Genomic DNA, 23,398 nt, shown 5'->3' on the forward strand with positions numbered 1-23,398 from the left:
GACCAGGAGCAGTTAAGGCATCAAATCTAGTCTGCTCAAAAGCACAGTTCAGAGGAAGGAGGAAATGCCTGAGGCCGAATTCTCCATATTGAACGAACAGAGGTTCAGTAAGAGAGAATTAATTGCGCGCCCTCGGCTAAACGGCGTAGGATTTGTTAAGTGGTTTAATGCCAGACAGAGCGTGTTGTTAAGATCATGTAAAAGAGCATGTACTGTATAACACAGCGCTGCTCGGTCATAGCACAGTTCCATGAGTTGGAGCCTCAGATCATCTTTCATTAGAATATATCACTTAGAAATTACAATACATTCATGTATATCTACAATATATTCATGTATTTCTACAATATAATGTACACTACTCACCAAAATATTGACACTTTACTGACAATCTTAAATTGTATTAGTAAATGTTGAGATTAACTACAATTAATAAATGCTGTAGACGGAAGTCCATGTTAAAGTAGTTAACAAATGTGTAGTCTATTGTATTGTAAAAAACACTTCACTTTTAATGTAGTCAGGCAGCTACTGTAGCAAAGACAACATCAGCAATGACGTATATAGGAGCATAGGAGCATGTCATTATAAGGATATTGACCAAGTAGAGCTTGACAAAGGTCACTGGTGGACATAAACACAGGATACGTCAGCAGGAAGTCATCCAGTACACTCTCTGGAAATAAACAAGAACATGTCATACGCATTAGACATTTTAGAGGGAAAACAACTGAGGATAATCTCAAAAACATTGTAATGAAGAATGTTTTCAAAGGAATAGTTCACAAAAAATTCTGTCAACATTTACTTTAATGTTGTTTAATTTGTTTTAATTGTTTCTTTGGAACACAACAAATACATTTTGAAGAATGTTCCAGCTGCACTTTTACATACACTGATGGTGGATGGGGATAAGGGACTGTCAAGCTCCAAAAAGGACATGAAAGGACAAAAGTTCCATTAAAGCATAATATAATAACTTTTTATGACTGAAGTGCTATATCGTCTATTGCTATAAGTCTTCTGTCAGCTTTGTGAAAGAAACAAAACAAAATTTAATTCACTGGGAAACTTGTTGACATCTGTAGTCATCATTCAGTGTATGGAACAATCTGACATCATGTTTTTGTGTTCCACAGTAAACAGAACGTAATATGGTTTGCAAATGTTTTTTTTATTTTAATATTTTGTATTTTTAGGGGATTTTATGGTACTAAATTATATTTATGGAATACTTATGATCCATTTATTACCTGATAACCACTTTTAAACCAATTTCTTTTTTATTTCCAACTAAAATTGTTGTAAATCTTGAAAAATGCACAAAAATAAAAAAAGAATACATTTTGAAATAAATATATATTTTCCTAAACATGTTTTACACTACAACTGAGAAAATCAAAGCCATAAAACTAAAGTTGTGTGAGGTTGATATCTCAAAAAATAAGCTTTCTATAAGATTTTGTTTGGGTGCAGTACCAAACGTTTCCACTAGATGAAATTCATCCCCCATTCATTTCCAATGAGGTCATTTTTAGTGTGAAACTTTTTTTTCAGGACCATTTAACCTTTTCGACTCATGTCCATTCATTTTTTGAGTGTGTGTTCACATAGCAAGTGCCAAAACCTTTACTAAGTTCCGTACTATTACGATTAAGAACAAAATTCTAAAAAACAAAACATAATTTTTCGGTCAAAAATGACAGAACAGGTTAAAAACCCTGATCTTTTTACAATGCCTAACACTGCAGCTACAACAAGCCTGTAAACATTTAGACTCTGAAAAATTTTTTAAAACTGAAAAATTCACCACAGCTGAATGGAACCCAACAGGCAGTTTACATGTGCTCTCGTTTGTTTTCTTCTGTTCTCTCTCTTTCTTCCTGACCTCATTTCTCCTGCATTATCACATTTTGCTATTGCACCACTTTAATTAGACTTGTGTTTGCCTGGAAGCGTTCGGTGCCGCTGTTCATACATCATCTCGCTGTGAAAGTATTTGAGAAGGAACGGTGTGTGGTGACCTTGAGCAAGACCGCTAATGTTTTTAATCCCACTGCGCAGTGATGGCGGCAATCCTTATCAGCCATGCAGAACGACTGAACGCTTCCTCGTGTACAGTAACGGGCCACATTTAAACTTATCTGGATAACCTTTGTTAAAGAGATTCATTTAATTCTGGAAAAAGATAAAGAACACTATCACCCACCTCAGTGCAACCTGCAAACTTATAATTAAGTTTCAATGATATGGGTACAGCAGCAACTTCCCACTACTCCACACAACCCCACTATAACCTATAGCTAATAATAGAGAGACAAAAGAAAGAGACAAATACAGTGACCAAGAAGAAAAAGGGAGAGCAGGACATTAAATGGCCCTTAATACGCCTGACCTCTCTGCTGATCCCCCTGAAACACACTATTACTCTCATAATGACACTATTACTCGGATAAGACTGATATGCATTCACTGTTCATTCCACTTTAATTTGCTCTGAGAGCAAATGGTGAAATTTAGATTCCTACAGAGACATCAATCGATCTTCTCATCTGATCTACAGATCGACAGACTCTCCCGGTTTTGGGCTTGTGAGTCATTTAGATGCCTTAAACGTACACTCTGAACACCAAATGTGACAACGTTGAGCAAGACCTAATGTTGTGCCTCACTTGTGGAAGGCACCAATACACATTCACGAATATTTAAAAACATAAGTACATTTGTGACACTGATCATGAACCTCTTTGTACAGATGTTCTTGCTTCCATTGAAGCGCAACTTGTTATCTCGTGGAGTTTTGAATGCTGTTGGGATTAAAGCAAAAGCAGAACAAACTGAATACTAAGACATTCTGGAATTCATGTTTATTTTTTACTCAAATTAATAATCTCATAATATCATTTGTAATGATCTTTTTTATTATTAAATTAAATAAATGCAAAATAATGTGGGAAATATTTTCACAAGTGGCTAATCTGTACATTCTGAATTAATTTTGTAATACGATACATATTTAAACTTTTACCATTGAGACACATAAAAGTGACTTTGGCACTGTAAATGCGAGTTATAATCATTATTGGAGAAAATGGCTTATAAATGAGACACAGAGGAAACATTACATTCACTGAACACATGCCCGAAAGCAAATAAATACAATCCACCCTTTTGGCTATAGTATCAATAAACATTATTGGCAAAATCAAAGACAAACTGGCTTTTAGAATATACACAAATATTATTTTGGTGTAAAATAAACTTCTAAAAACTTTATCTTATGCAGTTGTGCCTCTCAATTAGACTATTGTTCAAAAATTGGGGGGGTTTGTTTAAGGCTGCATCAATAATACAGTAAAAACTGTTCACTGTCTGTCTGTCTAAAAAAAAAACTGTAATATTGTGAAATATTATTACAGTTTTCTAATTTAATATATCTTAAAATGTGACTGTAATGGAATTTTTACTATATCATTGATTTTAATCGATTTAACAAATGAATGCCATATGTTCCTGTTGTAACGTTGATACAGCTGTGTGTGTGACACTGAGACAGAGATGAGGAGATCCCCAGGCTAGGGAGGGACTAAGGCAACCATGGGGGTCCTTAGTTCCTTTTGTTTGGGATGGGTGCTTTGATAAGGACATTATAAAACTACCAGAAAAACACCCATCTGGGTCTCACTTCTGCCTGCAAACTGGTCTGTGAAGGCTGGGGTTTCACCCCCGCCTGCAGCTGGCCTGTGTGGCTAGAATGGGAACTAGTCTTGCAAGAATAAATATATCTTTTTCTTTTAAATACAATTTGGATCTTGACGTCTCTTTTGCCTGGGAATGCTGTGTTTGTAAAATATTGTTTTTGCCACAACAGTGACTTATTCATGTTATGACAAAGTTGATTAAAGTTTATATATAAAATTATTTTGGTTAACACTTTATTTTACAGTGTCCTTGTTACCCATGTTACATGTAGTTACTATAGTAACAACAGTAAAGTATGCATAATTACTTGCAAATAACTCAAATCCTAAACCAAATCCTAATCCTATACTTATAGTACATGTGGTTCATTATTATTACTCCAGTACTTAAATGTATAATTGAACTGAAACACGGACACCTTAAAATAAAGTAGAACCTGATTTTGCAATTAAAATTGAGGGAAGCTAAACAGCGTCAGTGACATTTAGGTGCTAATGCTAAGTAAACGGTAAATATAAATGTAGGTCTTAAGGATCCCTGAAACTGTAATTAAATAGAGCCAAACTGCATAAACAGACTACAGCAATTCATCAGAGTCAGATTTTAAAGCACTCTGTTTAGTTTATTCCAATTACCACTAAATTAGACTTATGCATCGCAAGGAGAAGCAGGAGGGGTCAGAGGGAGGAAGGGAGAGAAAGACAGAATAATGAATGAGTTGAGTGTTTTCTGAAGCAGTGTATGGTGACAGAGGGATTCCTCCATAAGCTCTAAATCCAATTAGTGACAGTGTTCCTGCGGGCTGCGGTGTGAGTGTGCTGCATTGGCACTGTTGTAAATTCGTCTTTAATTTCACACTTACTTCCTTGAGCTTTGAGCGTTCTGCTCTACTGAACTGCTCGCATCATTATGCTAATCTGCAGCTAGCAGCTGTACACGCCGCGCCAACGGTGCTTGCTTACTCACACAGACAGACACTGTGTCCGAATATGCAATGCGCTTTCCAGCACAGTGACAGAATGTAAAAACAGACTTCCAAAACACAGTATTCATGATACTGGATGACGTACTGCATGTGCTGGAACTCGATGGAAGCTAGTTTCCGCTTGTTTTTATTGAAAAAATAAAAAAGGTACGACTTATTTATTTTAAAAGGTTGCGACTTCTCATATCTCTTTTTCTTGCAATTGTGTTTATATCTCGCAATTCTGACTTTATAACTAGTAATATCGAGTTTATATCTCACAATTCTGAGAAAAAGGTCTGAGAAATAAAGTCAGAATTGCAAAATATAAACTCGCAATTGTGAATTATAAAGTCTGGACTGTGAGCTAAAAAGGTAATTACCTTTTTAATTAATTTTAAATCATTTTTGATTGAGTTTACATCTCACAATTCTGACTTTATTTCTCACGATTGTGAGATACAGTTCAGTACATACTAGGACATGGTCAAAGATGTTTGAATTATAAACAGCCCCAAATGACCCCCTGAAACTTAGGCAATCCAGAGTGCTTTAACAGGAAAGCTGCACTCTCACCAAACACATTCACTCACACAGTTACACAGCAAACGAGTGAAGGAACATAGAGCTTCATCAGTTCCTCTCTAATCATTGGAACCGTCTACACTGCAAGTGTGCATTTTTATGATGTGCTGTGCTACTCGAAATGGTGCTAAACTAGTTAAACTAAATCGAATTATCCAATCAGCAGCTGCACAAACACACACACACAAATTTGCAGAGACACTTTCACAAGAGCTCTCGATACTCTGCAGCTGCATTAACCTGACTCACTCTCTTCACTTTCAGTTCTCCACTACTCTCTCTCTTTTGCTACAACCAAAACAGGATGCATTTTTCATTATCTGAAAAATGAAGGACTATACTGCAGCTGAACGTGCCACTTTTCCTGGAAAAAACCTCAGACTGCTGCTCTGCAATGAGGAAGTGAGACCAGCAAAAGATTAGACACACTTGTCTTCCTTACGGGAATAAAAACTACGTTTTTAATCCATGCTAATTGTGCATGTAGCAAACTATTCAACTGACCATGACTAAGAGTGTGGACTGAATTTAGAATTAAGCTTTTTGCCTTTTGACACTATTTTTATGACTATAAAGCATATTTTCACACCAAATTCTTCCTAACACATGTGAAAAAAGGAATCTCATTCTCATTTCTGCAACACAAAATGCATCTCATTCTCATTACCGTCACATGAAATACATCTCATTCTCATTACCGCAGCACTAAATACTTATTACCGCAACACAAAATACATCTCATTCTCATTACCGTCACATGAAATACATCTCATTACCGCAACACAAAATGCATCTCATTCTCATTACCGTCACATAAAATACATCTCATTACCGCAACACAAAATGCATCTCATTCTCATTACCGCAACACAAAATACATCTCATTCTCATTACCGTCACATGAAATACATCTCATTACCGCAACACAAAATGCATCTCATTTTCATTACCGTCACATGAAATACATCTCATTACCGCAACACAAAATGCATCTCATTTTCATTACCGTCAGACGAAATACATTTCATTCTCATTACAATAACACAAAATAAATGTCCTTCCCATTACCGTAACAGAAAAATATCGTTTGCCATTAATGTAACTAAATAGATCTCATTCTCATTTCTGTAACACGAAATACATATTCTCATTACCGCAACACAAAATGCATCTCATTCTCACTACTGTCACACGAAATACATCTCATACTCATTTCTGTAACACGAAATTCATTCAAGGTCTTTATACCCCACTGAAAACATAGTTATGTATATGATATTGCATTTATGTCAACAGATCATCCTAAATATTACACAATACACCTTTAAGGGATTAAACAGACAGGACAAAAACATATATTTCAAAAGAGATCTGTGCATTAGTGTAAATGCAGCTTATTAGATCCCCTGCTGTCTATGATGTCATCAGTAATAATCAAACAACAGTAAAGATGAGAAAGAGAAAAAACTCACAGTTCCTGAATGGAAAACATTCAGATACTTTTAAATACTGAAAGCACACTGTTTATTGCTTGTAATGTTTTGTTGTTCGTCCATTATTTACTAGGCTACTTGCTTTTGTTTTAAAGCTATATTAGTTTATGTATTTAAAATTTAAGCATTCTATGGTTTTAATAAAATGTTTAACTTGTAATTATTATTTTTTAAAGTACTTATAATGACATATGTAATTAAATGTAAAAAATATTTTAAGATTAAGAAACTAATTAAATAATAAAAAATATAAAAAAGTAGATCAATAATAGTTTTAGAATTGGATTTGTGACTCCCAGAATCGGATTCGGATCGTGAGGTGCCTAAAGATTCCCACCCCTACTATTTTTGATGTTGATGAAATTCCAAAATGTGTTTTCAGGAGATGCATTCCTGAGAAGATACAATTTACAATCCTTATGAATACTCAGGCATCCTGGAATATTGGAAAACCTTGGCTAAACGACAGCAGAAACAATGTTTTGCTTTTCCTCTCATAGTGAAAAAGTAGGTCTAACTATATTCTTGGCGTCTCTTGCATCTTCCAAACTCTTTCAAGCTCTTCCACCCACACTGCAGGAACGATCAGACAGAGTGTGTCAGCTTGACTTGAAACCATGATGTGAAAAAGCTGAGAGTTAATGACCACCTCAATGACAGCGGCAAACTCTGGAGGTCAAATGAGCTTTGATGGACAGCTGAGGGATACCACAGTTCATGGTCTGCAGACACAGACCCGGTCAGCTGCTTATGATATTGACAGATGCATACAAGAAACCCGAGCATGCAGAAAAAGGAAAACGAGACTGTTGCAGTTAATGAGAGGATGTGACAGAGGATTGACTTTAAACAACTTCATCTCATTTAATGTTTGCACCAAATTCATCGGCATTCTTGAAAAGCACACATGCACAATCACTCTCCTCGTTTTGTTGTTTGATGTTTTTACTCAAATTATTCCCGTTTTCCATAAATCACGGATAATGAGCTCTGACAGCTTCGGGCCCATTATGCTCAGGATTCGTGAGCTGAGTTATCATCATCAATGAAGCAATTCCCACAAGTCTCTCTGTTAACCATGTGGACAGGGTTTGATTATCGCTCATTGAGCCGAGCTCGCCAATTACCCTCAGCAGGGCTGAGCAGAGCGCCGTTCAGGTGATTGACTTCATTTACAGCAGAAATAGAAGATATTGGATCAGGGGAGAAAAATCAATTCAGGTTTGGATTTGTTAAAGAACACGTGAAATACATGTTACTCCAAGATCAGTTACCAACCTGATCTAGATATAGATCTAAATGTGTTTTGCTTTTGAATGCAAGGTAAATGACAAATTATATTATCACCATAACAATTTTAAGGGAAAGGTTGAAGTACACTATCGATTAAAAGTTTGTGGTCGGTAAGATTTTTTAATGTTTTTTAAATTAGTACTGTATGCTCACCAAGGCTGCATTTATATAAAAATACAGTAAATAGTAATATTTTGAAATATTATTGTAATTTAAAATGCTTTTCTATTATAACATTTTTAAATTAAATGTATCCTTGTGATGGGCAAAGTTACATTTTCAGCATCACTTCAGTCTTGCATTATTTCAGCATCATTACTTCAGAAATTATTATAATATGCTGATTTGGTGCTCAAGAAACATTTCTGATTATTATCAATGTTGTGCTACTTAATATTTTTGTGGAAACAGTGATTCAGTTCTTTTCAGGATCCTTTGATGAGAGGAAAATCTTTTGTAAAATTATAATTGTCTATACTGTCACTTTTGGTCAATTTAATGTGTCCTAGCTCAATAAAAAGATCCATCTCTTTCATTAAAAAAAATAAAAACAAAAATCTTGCTGATCCCAAACCTTTGAACGATGTTGTATTTTAGAATTTCTTAAAGGGGTCATGACATGAGAAACCAAATTTGCCTTGATCTTTTAGTATATAAGAGGTCTTTGTACCATTAAAACGTCCTGCAAGTTTCATAGCTTAAGACGTCCTCCCCATTATAAACGAATCATTTATTTAATCAAGCTCTAAATACAGCTCGTTCTGGATCCATGGTAAGAAGTGACGTCACGGTACGAAGTGACGTACCAGCGTTTGCATATGACCGCCTCCAGCGCAAGACAACTACGCTTAAAGTGCAAGGCAACTACGCTCATTTCGTATCGTTGTCGCGCCCGCGCGCTGCGCGCCTCAAGTGTTCAGTCGACGGACAGCGAGTGGGTCTGTCTGTGTACAGGGAAATTACGGTGCCGCAGATGTGCTGTTCCTGGCTGTGGACAAACAACATCTTTGAATACGCTGCGAAAGATCCAGTCGTCAGGGGAAAATGGATGCACTTTATTTTTTGCGGACGTCTCAGTCACGGCAGTGTTAGTTTAAGCGTTTGTTCTATACATTTGAAGGATGACTGTTTTGAGAACAAATCCCAAAATGATGCTGGCTTTGTCAGAAAACTGTTGCTCAAAGATAAGTCCTTGCCGACTATTCTGGGCTCAACAACGACGACGCAAACTGTAAGTAATGTGTTTAAAACTTTAAACTACTTTTTAAATACGCTGAATCCGCACAGGTTCTGGCTGGGGGCGTTAATAATTGATGCATAGGCACTGACGTTAGCCAATCATAACAGTGGGCGTTAACACTGAACTCTTAAAGGGGAAACACCCCCAAAACAGACTGTTTGAATCAGAGGATGAGAAACAGGGTGGGAAAAGGTCATAAATCACTACATTTTAAAAGTTTTTTGTAAAAAAAACTATAGTAATACTATATTTGCACCTAAGGGAACATAATAAAAAAATTAAAAAACCCATGTCATGACCCCTTTAAGTTTTGGTACATTTCAGTTTTGCTTCTTTTTCCCATTTTAAGTTTTAAATACAAAAATCTTAATGGCTCTGTTTTTTTCAGGTTTTATTCTAGATTTTTAAAGTGGTCTTATTCTTTTGGACCACACTGAATGAATTTCTGTTTAGCGTTGTATGTCTTTTATCAGTGTCACCAAATCAATGATTTCTGTATTAAAAATTGAAAAAGACATGTTCATTACTAGAGAAAATGCCTGGTATTAAACACAGAGGAAACATTACATTCATCGAACACATGCTAGATTCCAAAAATACAATAACCCGATATTACCCTCTTGGCTTGAGGATCAATATACATTATCGACAAAATAATCAAAGACGTATTGGCAATGAAATGGCTCAGATTTCTTCCTCAACCCATTTGTTTCCTTGCTATCGGCAGCAGTCTCCTGAAATCCTCAAGCAAACACACACAGACTGAATGCAGAAAAAAATATGCCATTACTGAATGAATCCCTAATTGTAACATTTCTTGCATGTTTGACCATAAAACCATTTTTAATAAAACAAAAGCATTGAACCGCAGGCAAACTCATAAAAGTACCAAACCACTACAGAGTTATTTCCCCTCTTTCTTTCATTGCACATCGTCTCGCTCATGTATTTACTAGCATTAAGAAATGCCAAGAGCTCTATCTCTGTAGGGAAGTACTGTACAGTTGGCTGGATACCTTTCATTTAGAAAAAACAATAAAACAACCTCTCCTCTCCATAACCGAATCAATATTTTTACTGCACGCTTCCCTTCGGCTTCATACGTTAAACAACAAACATTTAAATCTCTTTGTGTGCAGAAGCAGCCTGTCCTGCAGGATGTAAACACGGAATTCATATGGGATCAGCTGATGGATACTTCAGAAGCCGTATGAAATCAATACTGAGCCCTATCAAACTCCCTACACATGTGAGGGGTGTGCAAGCATGACAATACACCGGCAAGCTTCATGTCCCCTGAGACCTGTCCTCTGGGAATCTCTGTCTCTCCTTCTGTCTGTCTAATTCTTTCTTTGTCTCTCTCCGTTTACAAGAACACGCTATTTTTACCAACACACCAAAATATACACATAGACAGACACATGCTTGTGAAAAACTATGTATGGATCACTGGGCAATCTGAGCTAATGCAGTTATGGATGCATTTCAAAAATATTGTCACAAAAAAACTCATTTATTATCTGTCATAGCATTTAAACCATAATAGATTTATAGCGTGGACAAAACCCTCCCAGTAGAATAGAGCTTACCAGGCAGTTAGAAGTGAAGCCACTTCATCTGACAGTTCATAGATCATGGCGACCTTTTCTCTCACCACTATATCACTGTTTACCCTGTCAACACCTAAAATGTATTTTATACATATAATAGAATGGTGACAATAAGAGATATCCTTCATCAGCACAAAGCTTATAAAAGAACAGTTCAACTACATATTTGATTTATATCCTAATTTACGTCTTTAGGAATCTGTATGGCTTTCTTTGTTCCATGGAACACAAAGAGAGAAGTTTAGCAGAACGTCTAAGCTGCTCTTTTACATACAATGAAAGTGAATGGGGACTATATATATTCATTTTATTACGTATATATTTCTGGACGGAATTTACCGAACATCCAAAACAAAGCTGTGCGCTGGTCTAAATGTGCTCGTTGTATGTGTGTAGCCTACATATGATGGTATTTTGACCAGCTGAGAACTCGTGCAGAGCTTATAAAATGTGTAAAGCAGGACTCCCTCCGTCAAACACACAAACGAAGATTTCCAGCGATAGAGACGCAGTTCTGGTGACTGTAACGAACTGTGATGGGCAACATTGCGACTATGACGAGAAAAAAACAGGTATGCTTTAACATTCTGTCCTTCTTAGGGTCGCATCTTAAGACATCATGACCCGTTTTTTGGTTCGTTTGCATGTCTTTGGTCTGTTCATCCGTTCATATTTCATTCGAACCGCACCAGAGTTTGTTTGGAAGTTTGGGTGCGCACAAGGGTTCTGATGGCAGCGTTCACACTTATTCAAATGAACCGCACTAACAGAGCAATCATCATGGTTTGTTCTAATCGAACCAAACATGCCAAGTGTGAACACACACTAAATTATCATTTTCAGAACAAAAAAAAACAAAAATCTAAACTGAATTTTCATTTTTGCGTGAGCAGTCTCTTTAAATCTATTTACACTCCACATGTACTCTTTTTGGTAATTAATAGGAGTATAAGTGGTGTGCAAGCCCAAATGGCATCTTTTCCTCTGCTCAGCAATGGAAGAGAGTTCTGGAACTGCACTGAAAGCAGACAGAAGAACTGCAGCAGTGCAGGATTTAAACAGACAAGACTCTGTGCGCACAACAGAGAAGTGAGCTGAACTATAGCGATTAGCTATCAATGTCTTTAATGAGGTTAGAACTCACTCCGCTGGACCGGCTCGCCATACAGAGGGAGGGGGGAACAGCCACCGCAAAGTCAGGCTTTTTCTAAAGGGAAAGAACACTTACTCATTCCTCTAATCTAGTCTGAGAGACATAACAGCTTGATATCGAACACGCACTACTTCAGCAACTCGGAGAACCAAAGCAGAGTGCATTCATACTCCTTTTAATGGCTTGAAAATGAATTTGTTTCTTTGTTCAGCTTCAAAACACAAGAGTCACAAATCCCACAGTTTCACTCCAGATTTGACCCCGACCTAATGGCTTTAGGGCTACAGAGATGTTCTATTCCCTATGGAGAATCTAAATCAATACTTTTTACTACAAACATTCTGTCTGGAAAAAAACAAGAATGACTTAAGCCTGGCAGGCAGAATATCTAAAACCTCTCCTTGTATGTAAGGATACATGCATTAGTACTATATTTTAATTCATATGTCCCACATATGATAATGCTATAATCATTTAAGCATGTACATGATAAATTATTCTGTGCATCCCAATAGGTAAAATTATCCCACAATCTGCATTTTTCCCTTTCAACCACCTTGTTTAACTGTTGCCAGCTAAACATGGAGTGCAGCATGCCATCCATGACGGCAGGACATTAAAGCCAGCAGGAGATAATAACTCCGTACCAGCAGGATATAGTCAGCCAGTCAGCTAAAAGTAGATCACTACTATCACATCATTTAGCTTATAGCATGAAACCAGAACCAGGAAATATACTGCTGTTTGAAGTACATGCTGCAACATTTATGGAACAGTAGGTGATAATGTTGATAGATGTTTGTGCCACAAAAATTAAAGTGCAGCGTTGATAGAAAAAAACTGAGTATTTTCTTTATTTTCAGGTTTCCAGAAGGTTTTTCAGACTTGCAGCTTTATTGAATGGTCCAGGTACTAGATTCAGGTCTACTGTTCCTAAAATAAGATCATCCCATCTCTTAAAGTGATAGTTCACCCAAAAATGAAAATTCCAAAACTGTATGGCTTTCTTTCTTCTGCGGAACACTCAAGAAGATATTTTGAGGAACGTTTTAACTGTTTTTGTCGATTTCATCAAAGTACAAAAGACATTGGACCCCACTGAATTTAATTGTATGGACAAAAAAAAAAAAAAAAGTTATTTTGTTTTCCAAAGCAGAATGGAAGACATAAAGGTTTGGTTCAACAAGAGTGTGAATTTTCATTTTTGGGTGAACTATAAGTTTAAAAGATGGGATTATCATGTTTAGGAAGATGGACAAATTTCAGACCAGTGTTATTTTAGTATTCTTTACAGTTACTATAATAGTATTTATTGATATTTTGAATAAAATTTCAGTTTTCAATTTATATTTAGTTTCAGTAATTTGTTTTTGTACTTTAGACATCTCTATTATTTAGAATATTATATTATATAGAATTGTTTTTAGCTTTAATACATTTTACTTCAATTTTAGTTTTAGTCATTTTAGTTTTATGAATGTTGCCAATGAATGTTGCCATTTTGTTTCAGCGTTTTTTTTCAATTAACAAAACAATTTTAATGGTTTATTTGAATAGTTTTCAGCCCTGTTTCATACTTCTATAAGTTATATGACATGAAATACAGTCAAGCCTACAGATCTCCGCATAATCGAAAAACACCTGTTAGATTAGGCCTCAACATCAGATGAGAAAGCCGGCAGAAAACATCTATACGTGAGTCACGACTATTATAAAGGTGACGGCTCACCTGTCTCTCTGCTCTGGGGGCTCTTTTGCTCCTCGTCCAGCCTCAGGTGGCCCAGCAGATGCTCCAAAACCCTTTCAGGGGCGGCAGGCACGGCAGCGTACCTGTGGGAGACAGAAGAGTCACTGGAGTCTTCCTCTTCGATGGAGGACAGGGAGCGACTGCTGCACCAGCCTTCCTCCTCGCCCTCTTCCTCCGTGCCCTCCTCGTCAATATAACGGAAATACGGCACGTCGAACGTAGGCACGGTAGCTCGGTCTGTGCTGCAGGTATCGGAGGACTCGTCCTCATCCTCATCTTCCTCCTGTTCCACCAGAGCGGCCGGCATCAACCTGTCGTCCATGCGCGGGTCCGGGGCCACTGCACGCCTGCTGCCCATGTCCACATCGGCGCCGACTTACCACATTGACCCGGAGGAATCGAGGAGTCAAAAGCCTGACTGCGCTCTGGAGCTTCTGGTTTAAGATCCCTCAGAAGGGCTCCATAGGAAAGAGCGCACGCCAATGCAGCACATCCTTGGACGAGTGTTTGTGTGTGTGTGTGTCTGTGTGTGTGTGTGATTGAGCGCGTTAGAGAATGACTTCAGGGAGATGAGAGATATAAATAAAGTGACAAAGAGGCAGGGCTGGACAGATTACATGAAAGACGGAATGACAAGAGTGAGAAATGAGAGATGAGAGAGAAAGGGTGTGTGCGCTCTGGAGCTCCACTCGCATGTGAGAGCGGGTGTGTGGCTGCTTACCTCCCGGTCCAGGAGGAGGAGGAGGAGGAGGAGGAGGAGGAGGAGGGAGCTCTCGGTGACGTCGTTCTCTGATGCACCTCGTGGCTCCTCTCTCTCTCACACACACGGACTGCTGCGTCACCGGGGGGCTGCGGGGGGAGGAGAGAACATTATCACCAGGGAGATTCCCTGTCTTCCCGTCCCTGTCTGTTTTGCTCCCCTGATTTCCATCACAATACAGTTTTAAATTAAACATCCCACATCAAATGGCGCCGTTCAATGGGTTCGTTTTATCGTGACCCAACACAATGCTGCCGTAACGCTGCTCGGCGCGAGGCTGCATTTATATTTTAATCATTTGCTCGTTTCGAAAGGTGAATTAATTCAACTGATTTAGTTATTTGATATTGCGTAATCATGAATTGCAAGCAGATTATGCTGAAATATTATGTGTGTGTGCTGAGCTGGTTTGTTGGTTGAATATATATTTATACAGTACATCATTTATACATCATGTGTCATGAAAACATTTGAACACCGGGATAGTCCATGCGAAAATGAAAATTCTGTCATCACTCACCCTAACCATGTCTTTTCTTCTGTGGAACACAAAAGAAGATATTTTGAAGAATGTTGGTAACTATCAGTTAATTTGTGTCAAAGAAAGAAATGCATTCAGGTTTGAAATGATAAGAGAATTTTCATTTTTGGGTGGACTATCCCTTTAAGTCAAACTTAAAAATATATGAATATTAGAACAATTAGAACAAAATATCAAACAAAGCATCATTTATTTTAAAGATAGCACAAACATCTATCTATCTATCTATCTATCTATCTATCTATCTATCTATCTATCTATCTATCTATCTATCTATCTATCTGTCATCTCAATAATCCCATTGTCACAATGACACAAATATATATTTTTAATGAAAATTTCATGAATTTTAATGAAAATTTCATGAATTTTAATGAAAATTCTGTTTCTCAGCTTTTATGAAATACTGTATTTATGGATGGCAGGTAAATATACTTAATTCACCCGCCATTAGCGGGGGTTGCACAAATATGTATAACTTGGACCCTTGAAATTTTGGATAAGTCAAAAACGTTTGTGGCCATTGTATATGTATATGTGGACGTGTATATATATGAAGTATGTGTATGAAGGAAAGGTGCTCTGAACCAACATGCCACTGTTATTGTCCTGAAAAATCCATGTCACTTCACCCGGTGTGTGTTATCAACCTTCCACAGATCTCTGAACACGTTGAAACACACACATTCTGAGAACAAAGCACTCAATCCATCCAATCTCCAATATTCATACACACCTAAAACTCAACCTATAATTGCAAACACAATTCACTATACATAAACATCTCAATAACTGTATGCAATGCTGTATATTCTACATTACAAAATGGCTAATGTAGTGTTAATGTGCTCAAACTAGTGCAGACTAAACCAGCCATGCAAGACCCTCATGCACGGTCTAAAACGGAAAGAAAGTTTGAGAGTTTATATCTAATTATGTTCTGATATGAACACTTAAAAACAGCTCTGGACTCTGAACTCCAGTAAAATGTCTGTTTGCTGTCGTTTAGCCAGCATGTGAACTGTGTGACTCACTAGTGTGTGTAAATATGGGTGTGAGCATCTCATGCCTTCCATAACGCTTGTGCCAACAACATACGGACCGGGATCTCACTGTCACTCTTCGAAAAACATCCTCATTACAGTGATACGCTAAGAGAAGTGCATTTCAAGTTAGCAGTGCAATTAATGGATAGATCATTCAGAGTTTGTATGTGCGAGTGAATGTGTGTGTGTGTGTGTGTGCGCATGTTTTAATGAGCTGGTTTTCATTCTCTCTGTCCTTGGACTACAGCAAACAGCACATCAGTCAATGTGGCGCGTGTGTGCGCCCGTAATTAGGCAGACAGACAGGCTGGAAGGACCAGCACTTTTCTGCTCTAATTGCCCATTGCACTGAAACACTGAGAGACCCCCAATGATCTTGCACGTACGAACACACACACACGGATGCATGTACACACTGCAACCCCCACACACTCTCATGACGATCAGCACAAACTGCATTTAAAAAGCCACAATCTCAGACTCATCTCCCCAGGCAGAAGTTCTGCTTGGCTTTGGATTGGCAAAAAGCTCCACTGAGCTCAGGGGGACCTGAACGCTTTAGTAGTGACAGAGTAATATTACACAGGATCGAAATGTGGAATTTAGTGCATTAAGATGTGCCAACGCTTTTGTGGGAATGGCGTCAGTGCAGGCTGGAGGCAAACTCAAATGAGCAGCGCCTGTTTGATGCACGAATCTATTTGCATCTTCTCTTTCTACCCACAGAGTATCCATTTGCATGCATTTTTTGAAGGGGGACCAATGGCAGTCTTAGTGTATTTGATGTCCTGGGCAAGATGCCACCCCCAGGCTCATTGGAAACATTTTAGCAAAATGATATTAAAATGATATTGCAATGCGTTTTGCACACTACAGTTCTGAAATGAAATGTTTGGTGAGTGGCGCTAATATGTTAATGCTCTATCGCATTTGAACATATCATACACTAAACCTTTAACAAACTGGATAGTGTTAACAAAAGGAAACGTAAGATTAAAACACCCATGCCAAGTCTTTGAGCTCTTTTATCACGACACGGGACTCGTACCTGAGAAAAGCCATTCTTATGGAGCAGGTTATGCGATGCAAACATCAAAATGTATTAGTTTACAAATGATGCACCGTGGTAAAAGTGTTTTGAGGTCATCATAATATAGTATTGTTCAAGGAATATTGCCTCTAGTGTTCTGAGTTTTGCACACACAAAAAAAATGCAAATATGCCGCAACCTCGGATTGGAATATTTTCCTGACAGAGATGAAGCTACAAAACTTGAAGTCATTTAAAAATTTTAACCTGGTTAAATAAAGGTAAATAAAAATAATACAAAATTTCATATATTTGGCTCAGAAATTTAAGGGGGCACATGCCCTTCATTCTAAACTGACATTTCTGGGTTGAGGAACATTAATCAACAAAATAATCTCACGGTGTCCTGATAAAAAAGGTGTCCTGCTTAGCCCGCTCCATTCTGAAGTGACTGCATGCGTCATGATTAGACCTTGAAGAGCAGTTCTGATTATACAGGGGCTGACGCAACACTTTTCTGAGCTTCAGTCAAAAGCTACAAAAGCCAGTCACCTTGTATTGAGTATATTGCATATGATGGGGTTACGTTAGATGACTGTAATGCATTTATTTATGCCACCATTCTTAGAGACAAAAGACTGTCACAAGACAACATGTGTGACATCAGCCTGGTGGCGTATTTCTTTTACGCTGTCACTTCACTTTTTTGCTTTGTATCATTAAACAACATAATCTCCTGAGCTCAGATCATTTGTATACAAAGTTTCTATGTATCTATACGTATCCATCTATCTACGTATCCATCTATCTACGTATCTACAGTATCTACGCATGTATCTATCTATCTATCTATCTATCTACATATGTATCTATCTACCTATCTATCTACGTATCTATCTATCTATCTACGTACGTATGTATCTATCTATCTACGTATGTATCCATCCATCCATCCATCTATTCATCCATCCATCCATCCATCCATTCATTCATCCATCCATCCATCCATCCATCCATCCATCTCCTGTATCTATGTACAGTATGTATGTATGTATGTATGTATGCATGTATGTATGTACAGTCATGATCAGAATTAATGGCACCCATGGTAAATATGATCAAAACTGGCTGTAAAAAATAAATCCGCATTGTTTATCCTTTTGATCTTTCATTCAAAAAATTGGCAAAAGTCTATCCTTGCATTGAAGTAAAAGAATTGAAAGTGGGGGGGAAAATCACATTATGAAATAAATGTTTTTCTCCAAAACACGTTGGCCACAATTATTGGCACCCTTTTATTAAATACTTTTTGCAATCTCCTTTTGACAAGATAACATCTTTAAGTTTTCTCCTATAATGCCTGATGAATTTGTAGAACACCTGACAAGAGATCAGAGACTATTCCTCCATACAGAATCTCTCCAGATCCTTCAGTTTTGCTTCTTCTCTTCAGTTCACTCCACTCATCAGGTCAGGGAACTGAGACGGTCATGGCAGAAGCTTCATTTTGTGCTTCGATTTTGATTTGTTTTGGATCGTTGTCCTGATCCAACCACAGCCCATTATAAGATTTCTAGCAGAAGGCGTCAGGTTGTGATTTTTTATCTGTTGATATTTGATAGAATCCACGATGCCATGTATCTGAACAAGAAGTCCAGGACCTCCAGCAGAAAAATATGCCCACAACATTAAAGATCCAACGGTATATTAAATGATACACATGTTGTACTTTTTATCCTTGTGTGCACCAAACCCATCTAGCGTGTTTGCTGCCAAAAAGCTATTTTTTTTGTTTAATCTGACCACAAAACCCTGTGCCATTTGAAGTCCCAGTCGTGTCTGACAACTGAATATGCTGGAGTTTGTTTTTGGATGAGCGAGGAGCATTTTTCTTGAAACCCTCCCAAACAACATGTGATGATGTAGAGGGTGTTTGATTTTTCTGACCCCAAGACTCAACTAATCTCTGCAATTCTCCATCTGTGATCCTTGAAGACTCTTTGGCCACTCAAACTTTCCTCCTCACCGTCCATTAAGGCACTATAGACACACGTTCTCTTCCTGGCAGATTCGTGACATCTTTAGTTGATTGGAACTTCTTCATTATTCCCCTGATGGTATAAAATGAGGATTTTCAATTCTTTAGCTATTATCTTACAGCCACTTTCTATTTTGTGATGCTCAACAATCTTTTTGATGCACATATTTGAACTCCTGTGAAACAAGAAGTCATGGCTGGACAATTTCATGTTCCTAGTCACCATGGTGTGCTAAAAAAGGTAAATATTAATGGAATATACTTCAGAGATATTTTACTCGTAAAAAACATTTATTTCATAATGTGTTTTCCACCCCAATTTCAATTATTTTACTTCAATGAAAGGTTAGAATTTTGGCAATTTTTTTTAATGAAAAATCTAAATGATAAACAATGCAGATTTATTTTTTACAGCCAGTTTTGATCATATTTACCATGGGTGCCATTAATTCTGACCATAACTGTATCCATCTATGTATGTATCTATGTATCTATCTATGTATGATACAAAATATGTTTTTTTTACGAGCACAGTTATGTAAATTGAAAATGCTTTTGTCACTGCAACACGGAGCAGAAGCCTCTGGAACAGTGCTATGTTTATGTAAGTGTCAAAAAGACAATGTGATATTTTAAATCATTTCCTGGTCTGTTGATATTACTTTGCACAAAGGCTTCCAAAATTCCTCCTGGAATAAACAAAACCATATGCATAATTCACAGCTCCTAAGGGTTACATGGATATAGAATACGATCTATAACAAAAACAACTAGATTAAAGCAACTAAAGATAAAAAATAAAAAAAATTCTCTATTGAAAAAACATTAAATACATATATCTAGGAAACAGACCCATAATCTCATAATGATAAAGACAGAATAATACTATTCAGCTTCATTTCATGCATTAGGTTCCCTACAAACCCAACAACACAAACTAACTTACATACCAGAAAACATATACTTTTACTTTGAAACTTTAGTTTACCCAAATCCTTTCCACTGCAAAGAGGCTCCACAAACTGTTAAAAAAATGACATCACTTTGACGATGAGTGAAAGCAGAATGAAAGCAAAATGTGTGGTATGGACTTAAAAGGGATTCTTAAACAAACAGCAGTACACCGTCATCCCTCAGTACACTGTCTTTACTCACACCGTCTTGGTCTCACATCTGCCTGCTGTGTTAAGACATGCTGAGTCCAAAGTCAACTACCTGCATCAAATATTCAGAAACCATGTTGACACCAAAAGTAATCGGTTTCATGCCAAGTCATAATTGTCAACATAATATGAAAATGTCGGAATTAACTGTTCCCCATACAAACAATTAAACAATTTAATCATGAATCCAAAAAACAAACAAACAAAAAGATGGATCATAGCGGTATGATATATTAGAATTGGAACTGGGCATGTTGCAGTCCAAGGCCACTGCCACCAGTCTGCTATGGACACGCTTACCGAGTCAAATACCATCTTGCTTTAGTAGGAAATACTTCTTAGCAAACTTTTAGTCATAATGGTGTGTTTTTCCCATGTGCAAGAATTCAAAGAGTAAATGTTCAGCTGTCCAACTGCGGAAGTACAATCTGTGTTTTTCACGGAAGACCTGGAGCTGTCCAAAATGATGCATTGTGCGTCATCTGGCGGATTATTACTGACAAATAAACAGGAATTTCTCTGTCCAGGGTCCTATACCATGAAGCCGGTTTAGGTAGATAGCCAGGTTTGTTTCAGTTTAGTTTGCACCAACCCTGGGTTTTTGGCACTGTTCATCGCTATAGTAACTTACGCTCCATGGCGTTTTATGTAAGAGACCTCAAAACCAAAATTAGATCAATCAGCTGTGAGCAAAGTGATTAATAATAATAATTCGTTACATTTATATAGCGCTTTTTCTGAGACCTCAAAGCGCTTTACATAGAAGGGGGGGATTCTCCTCAACCACCACCAATGTGCAGCATCCACTTGGATGATGCGACGGCAGCCATATTGCACCAGAACGCCCACCACACACCAGCTTACTGGTGGAGAGGAGACAGTGATGAAGCCAATCAGTATATGGGAATGATTAGGAGGCCATGATGGACAGAGGCCACTGGGCATATTTGGCCAGGATGCCGGGGTTACACCCCCACTCTTTTTCGGGCAACAGGGTGATATGGCTGCTGGTGACACAAAGTACAAAGGTGCAAAGTGACACATATCTGATGCAATAAAGTCTCTCCCCCAGTTTCTCTTGCTCTAAATTAAAGGTCACTACATAGCAAAACATTTTTAAACACAAATTTGACTGTCTTTTAGCGATGATTATTTATTATAATTATTTTATATGATTTATATAATTATTATACCCCTAATCCATTACACGAGCAATTTTAGTTTAACAAATATTATTAAACATTTTGTTTAAATTAACAAAAATTCTAATTCTACAGGATGTCTGGGAGACGTGTGCGTTGACGTGGAACAAAACGAACTGTGATTGGTTGTTTTACATGTCAGTCAGACGCCCTCTGGGCCGTCCTTGGCCAATGAATGCTGCGATGGAGTCCAGACCTTCTGCCGTCAGTCTGAAAGTCTGGCTACGCAAGACTTTTATGGTATAGGTCACAGGTAATACAGAGAAAGAGTAAACATTGCTCATTTATAGTAGTTTTACTACTGACATTGATTGTAACAATACGAAGAGGGTGCAAAATCAGCAAACTTGCACCTTAAATCATATGAAAAAATCATATGTTCATTTAAATGGGAAAAAATATTACTGAATACAGGGTGAATTCAACTAATCCTGATTCCTAACAGCACAAAACTTCTGTTTTTGCAGCTCAAAAATTATTTGGATCAAAAAAAGCTTTTGAATATGACAACACATTACAAGTGCCTTGTATTAAATTAATTTTAATGTTCCTTATCATGGTAATAGATCAAATTAAGGACAATTCGACTTTTGTCTCATAAACGTCAAACAAATATCTCTCCCAGAATAGAATGGCATGACACCCAGAGCAGGAGTAGCGATTGGTTGCCAGCAACCTTATGGTGCTCACGTCGACTCTTCCTGTCATTGTGAGTGGCCGCCCGCCATCAGGAAGAGGCAACTGGGACTATTGTGGGATCAACCAATCAGAGACAAGCATGAGATTGGTGCCCTTTTCGGTTTTAGAAAGTCTCTCCTGAACCAGCTACAGATTTGAAAACAGATTCAATGATAAAAAGTGACGGCAAACAATGACTTTTCTTCGAAATAATGACATCAATCAACTTATAAGGGTGCTGCTTCACAAACCACAACAAAATAGTTAAAATATAAAATAATTCCTTTTTCTGAACAAATACACACACAACAAAACCACAAATTGTCAAAAGGACAAAACTAAATATGCATGACATTGACTATAAATGGCATTCAAATGTTTTTTTTTACTATGGGCATGTTTATGTCCCAGCGGGTTTAAAAAAAATCTAAACACAATGATTTTTTAAAAGATCGTTTTGTTTTGTAAAGATTGAATTGTTTTACCCTCGTCTGTCACCCAGACTTTCAATCATAAAATATGAAAATCCATTTTAAAATTGGAATCATTACATTAAAAAATGATGAATAGTTAAAAAACAGAATAGTCTAAAAACAAAGAGTGACATAAACAGAAAACATTTTAATATTACATGATTTTATTTCAACCAGGACCAATAATTTTGCTACTAATAAAGTTATTTTAACAAAAAATTATTTAATTGTATTTAATTTGTATTTAAAATACTAGCCCTATTACTGAAGTTTCCAAAAGAGCCCAGAGTTGAACAAAGACCCTAATAATAATAATAATAATACTCAGTGTGTGGATTGACTGATGCATGAGCGTTAGTTTGCATCTCACCTCAGCAGGCCTTTCGGTAGCTCGGAGCGGGCTGTGTAAAAGGCGGCATCCGTCCTTGGCCAGTCTCTGGACCATCTCCAATCGGCTGATATCCTCTTTATCGCGTGTACCAGCCCCGGGGCCCTGCTGCAGTGCAGGGGACACAGAAAACACATACCTCAGGCCACAGTCCCACGCCATGAGACTGCAACACAGCTCTCAAAGTCACTGAGAGTTTGACAGCCCGTCTCACTGTCTCCTCCAGCTGTGTCTTTACTCAGGTGAGACTGAAGATGGTCACGGTAGTCCTGAGGGTTTAGTGAGCTCCAGAA

The 23,398-nt window shown here is 37.5% G+C and overlaps 1 protein-coding gene across 2 annotated transcripts in view; it reads right to left on the reverse strand.

Moving 5' to 3' along the window:
- Nucleotides 1-23,398, reverse strand: part of rapgef5b (Rap guanine nucleotide exchange factor (GEF) 5b) — a 59,236-nt gene that overhangs the window by 13,603 nt on the left and 22,235 nt on the right. The window contains exons 9-12 of one of the 2 annotated variants that reach the window (XM_079626673.1): nucleotides 23,088-23,213; nucleotides 14,509-14,636; nucleotides 13,770-13,870; nucleotides 598-676 (exon numbers count right to left, since the gene is read on the reverse strand). In XM_079626673.1, the coding sequence (XP_079482799.1) occupies nucleotides 598-676; nucleotides 13,770-13,870; nucleotides 14,509-14,636; nucleotides 23,088-23,213 (434 nt within the window). The remainder of the gene's footprint in view (nucleotides 1-597; nucleotides 677-13,769; nucleotides 13,871-14,508; nucleotides 14,637-23,087; nucleotides 23,214-23,398) is intronic. The other variant, XM_079626674.1, reaches the window with a different exon arrangement.

The sequence above is a fragment of the Phoxinus phoxinus genome (genome assembly GCF_949152265.1).
Source record: "Phoxinus phoxinus genome assembly, chromosome: 10".
NCBI classification, from domain to species: domain Eukaryota; kingdom Metazoa; phylum Chordata; class Actinopteri; order Cypriniformes; family Leuciscidae; genus Phoxinus; species Phoxinus phoxinus.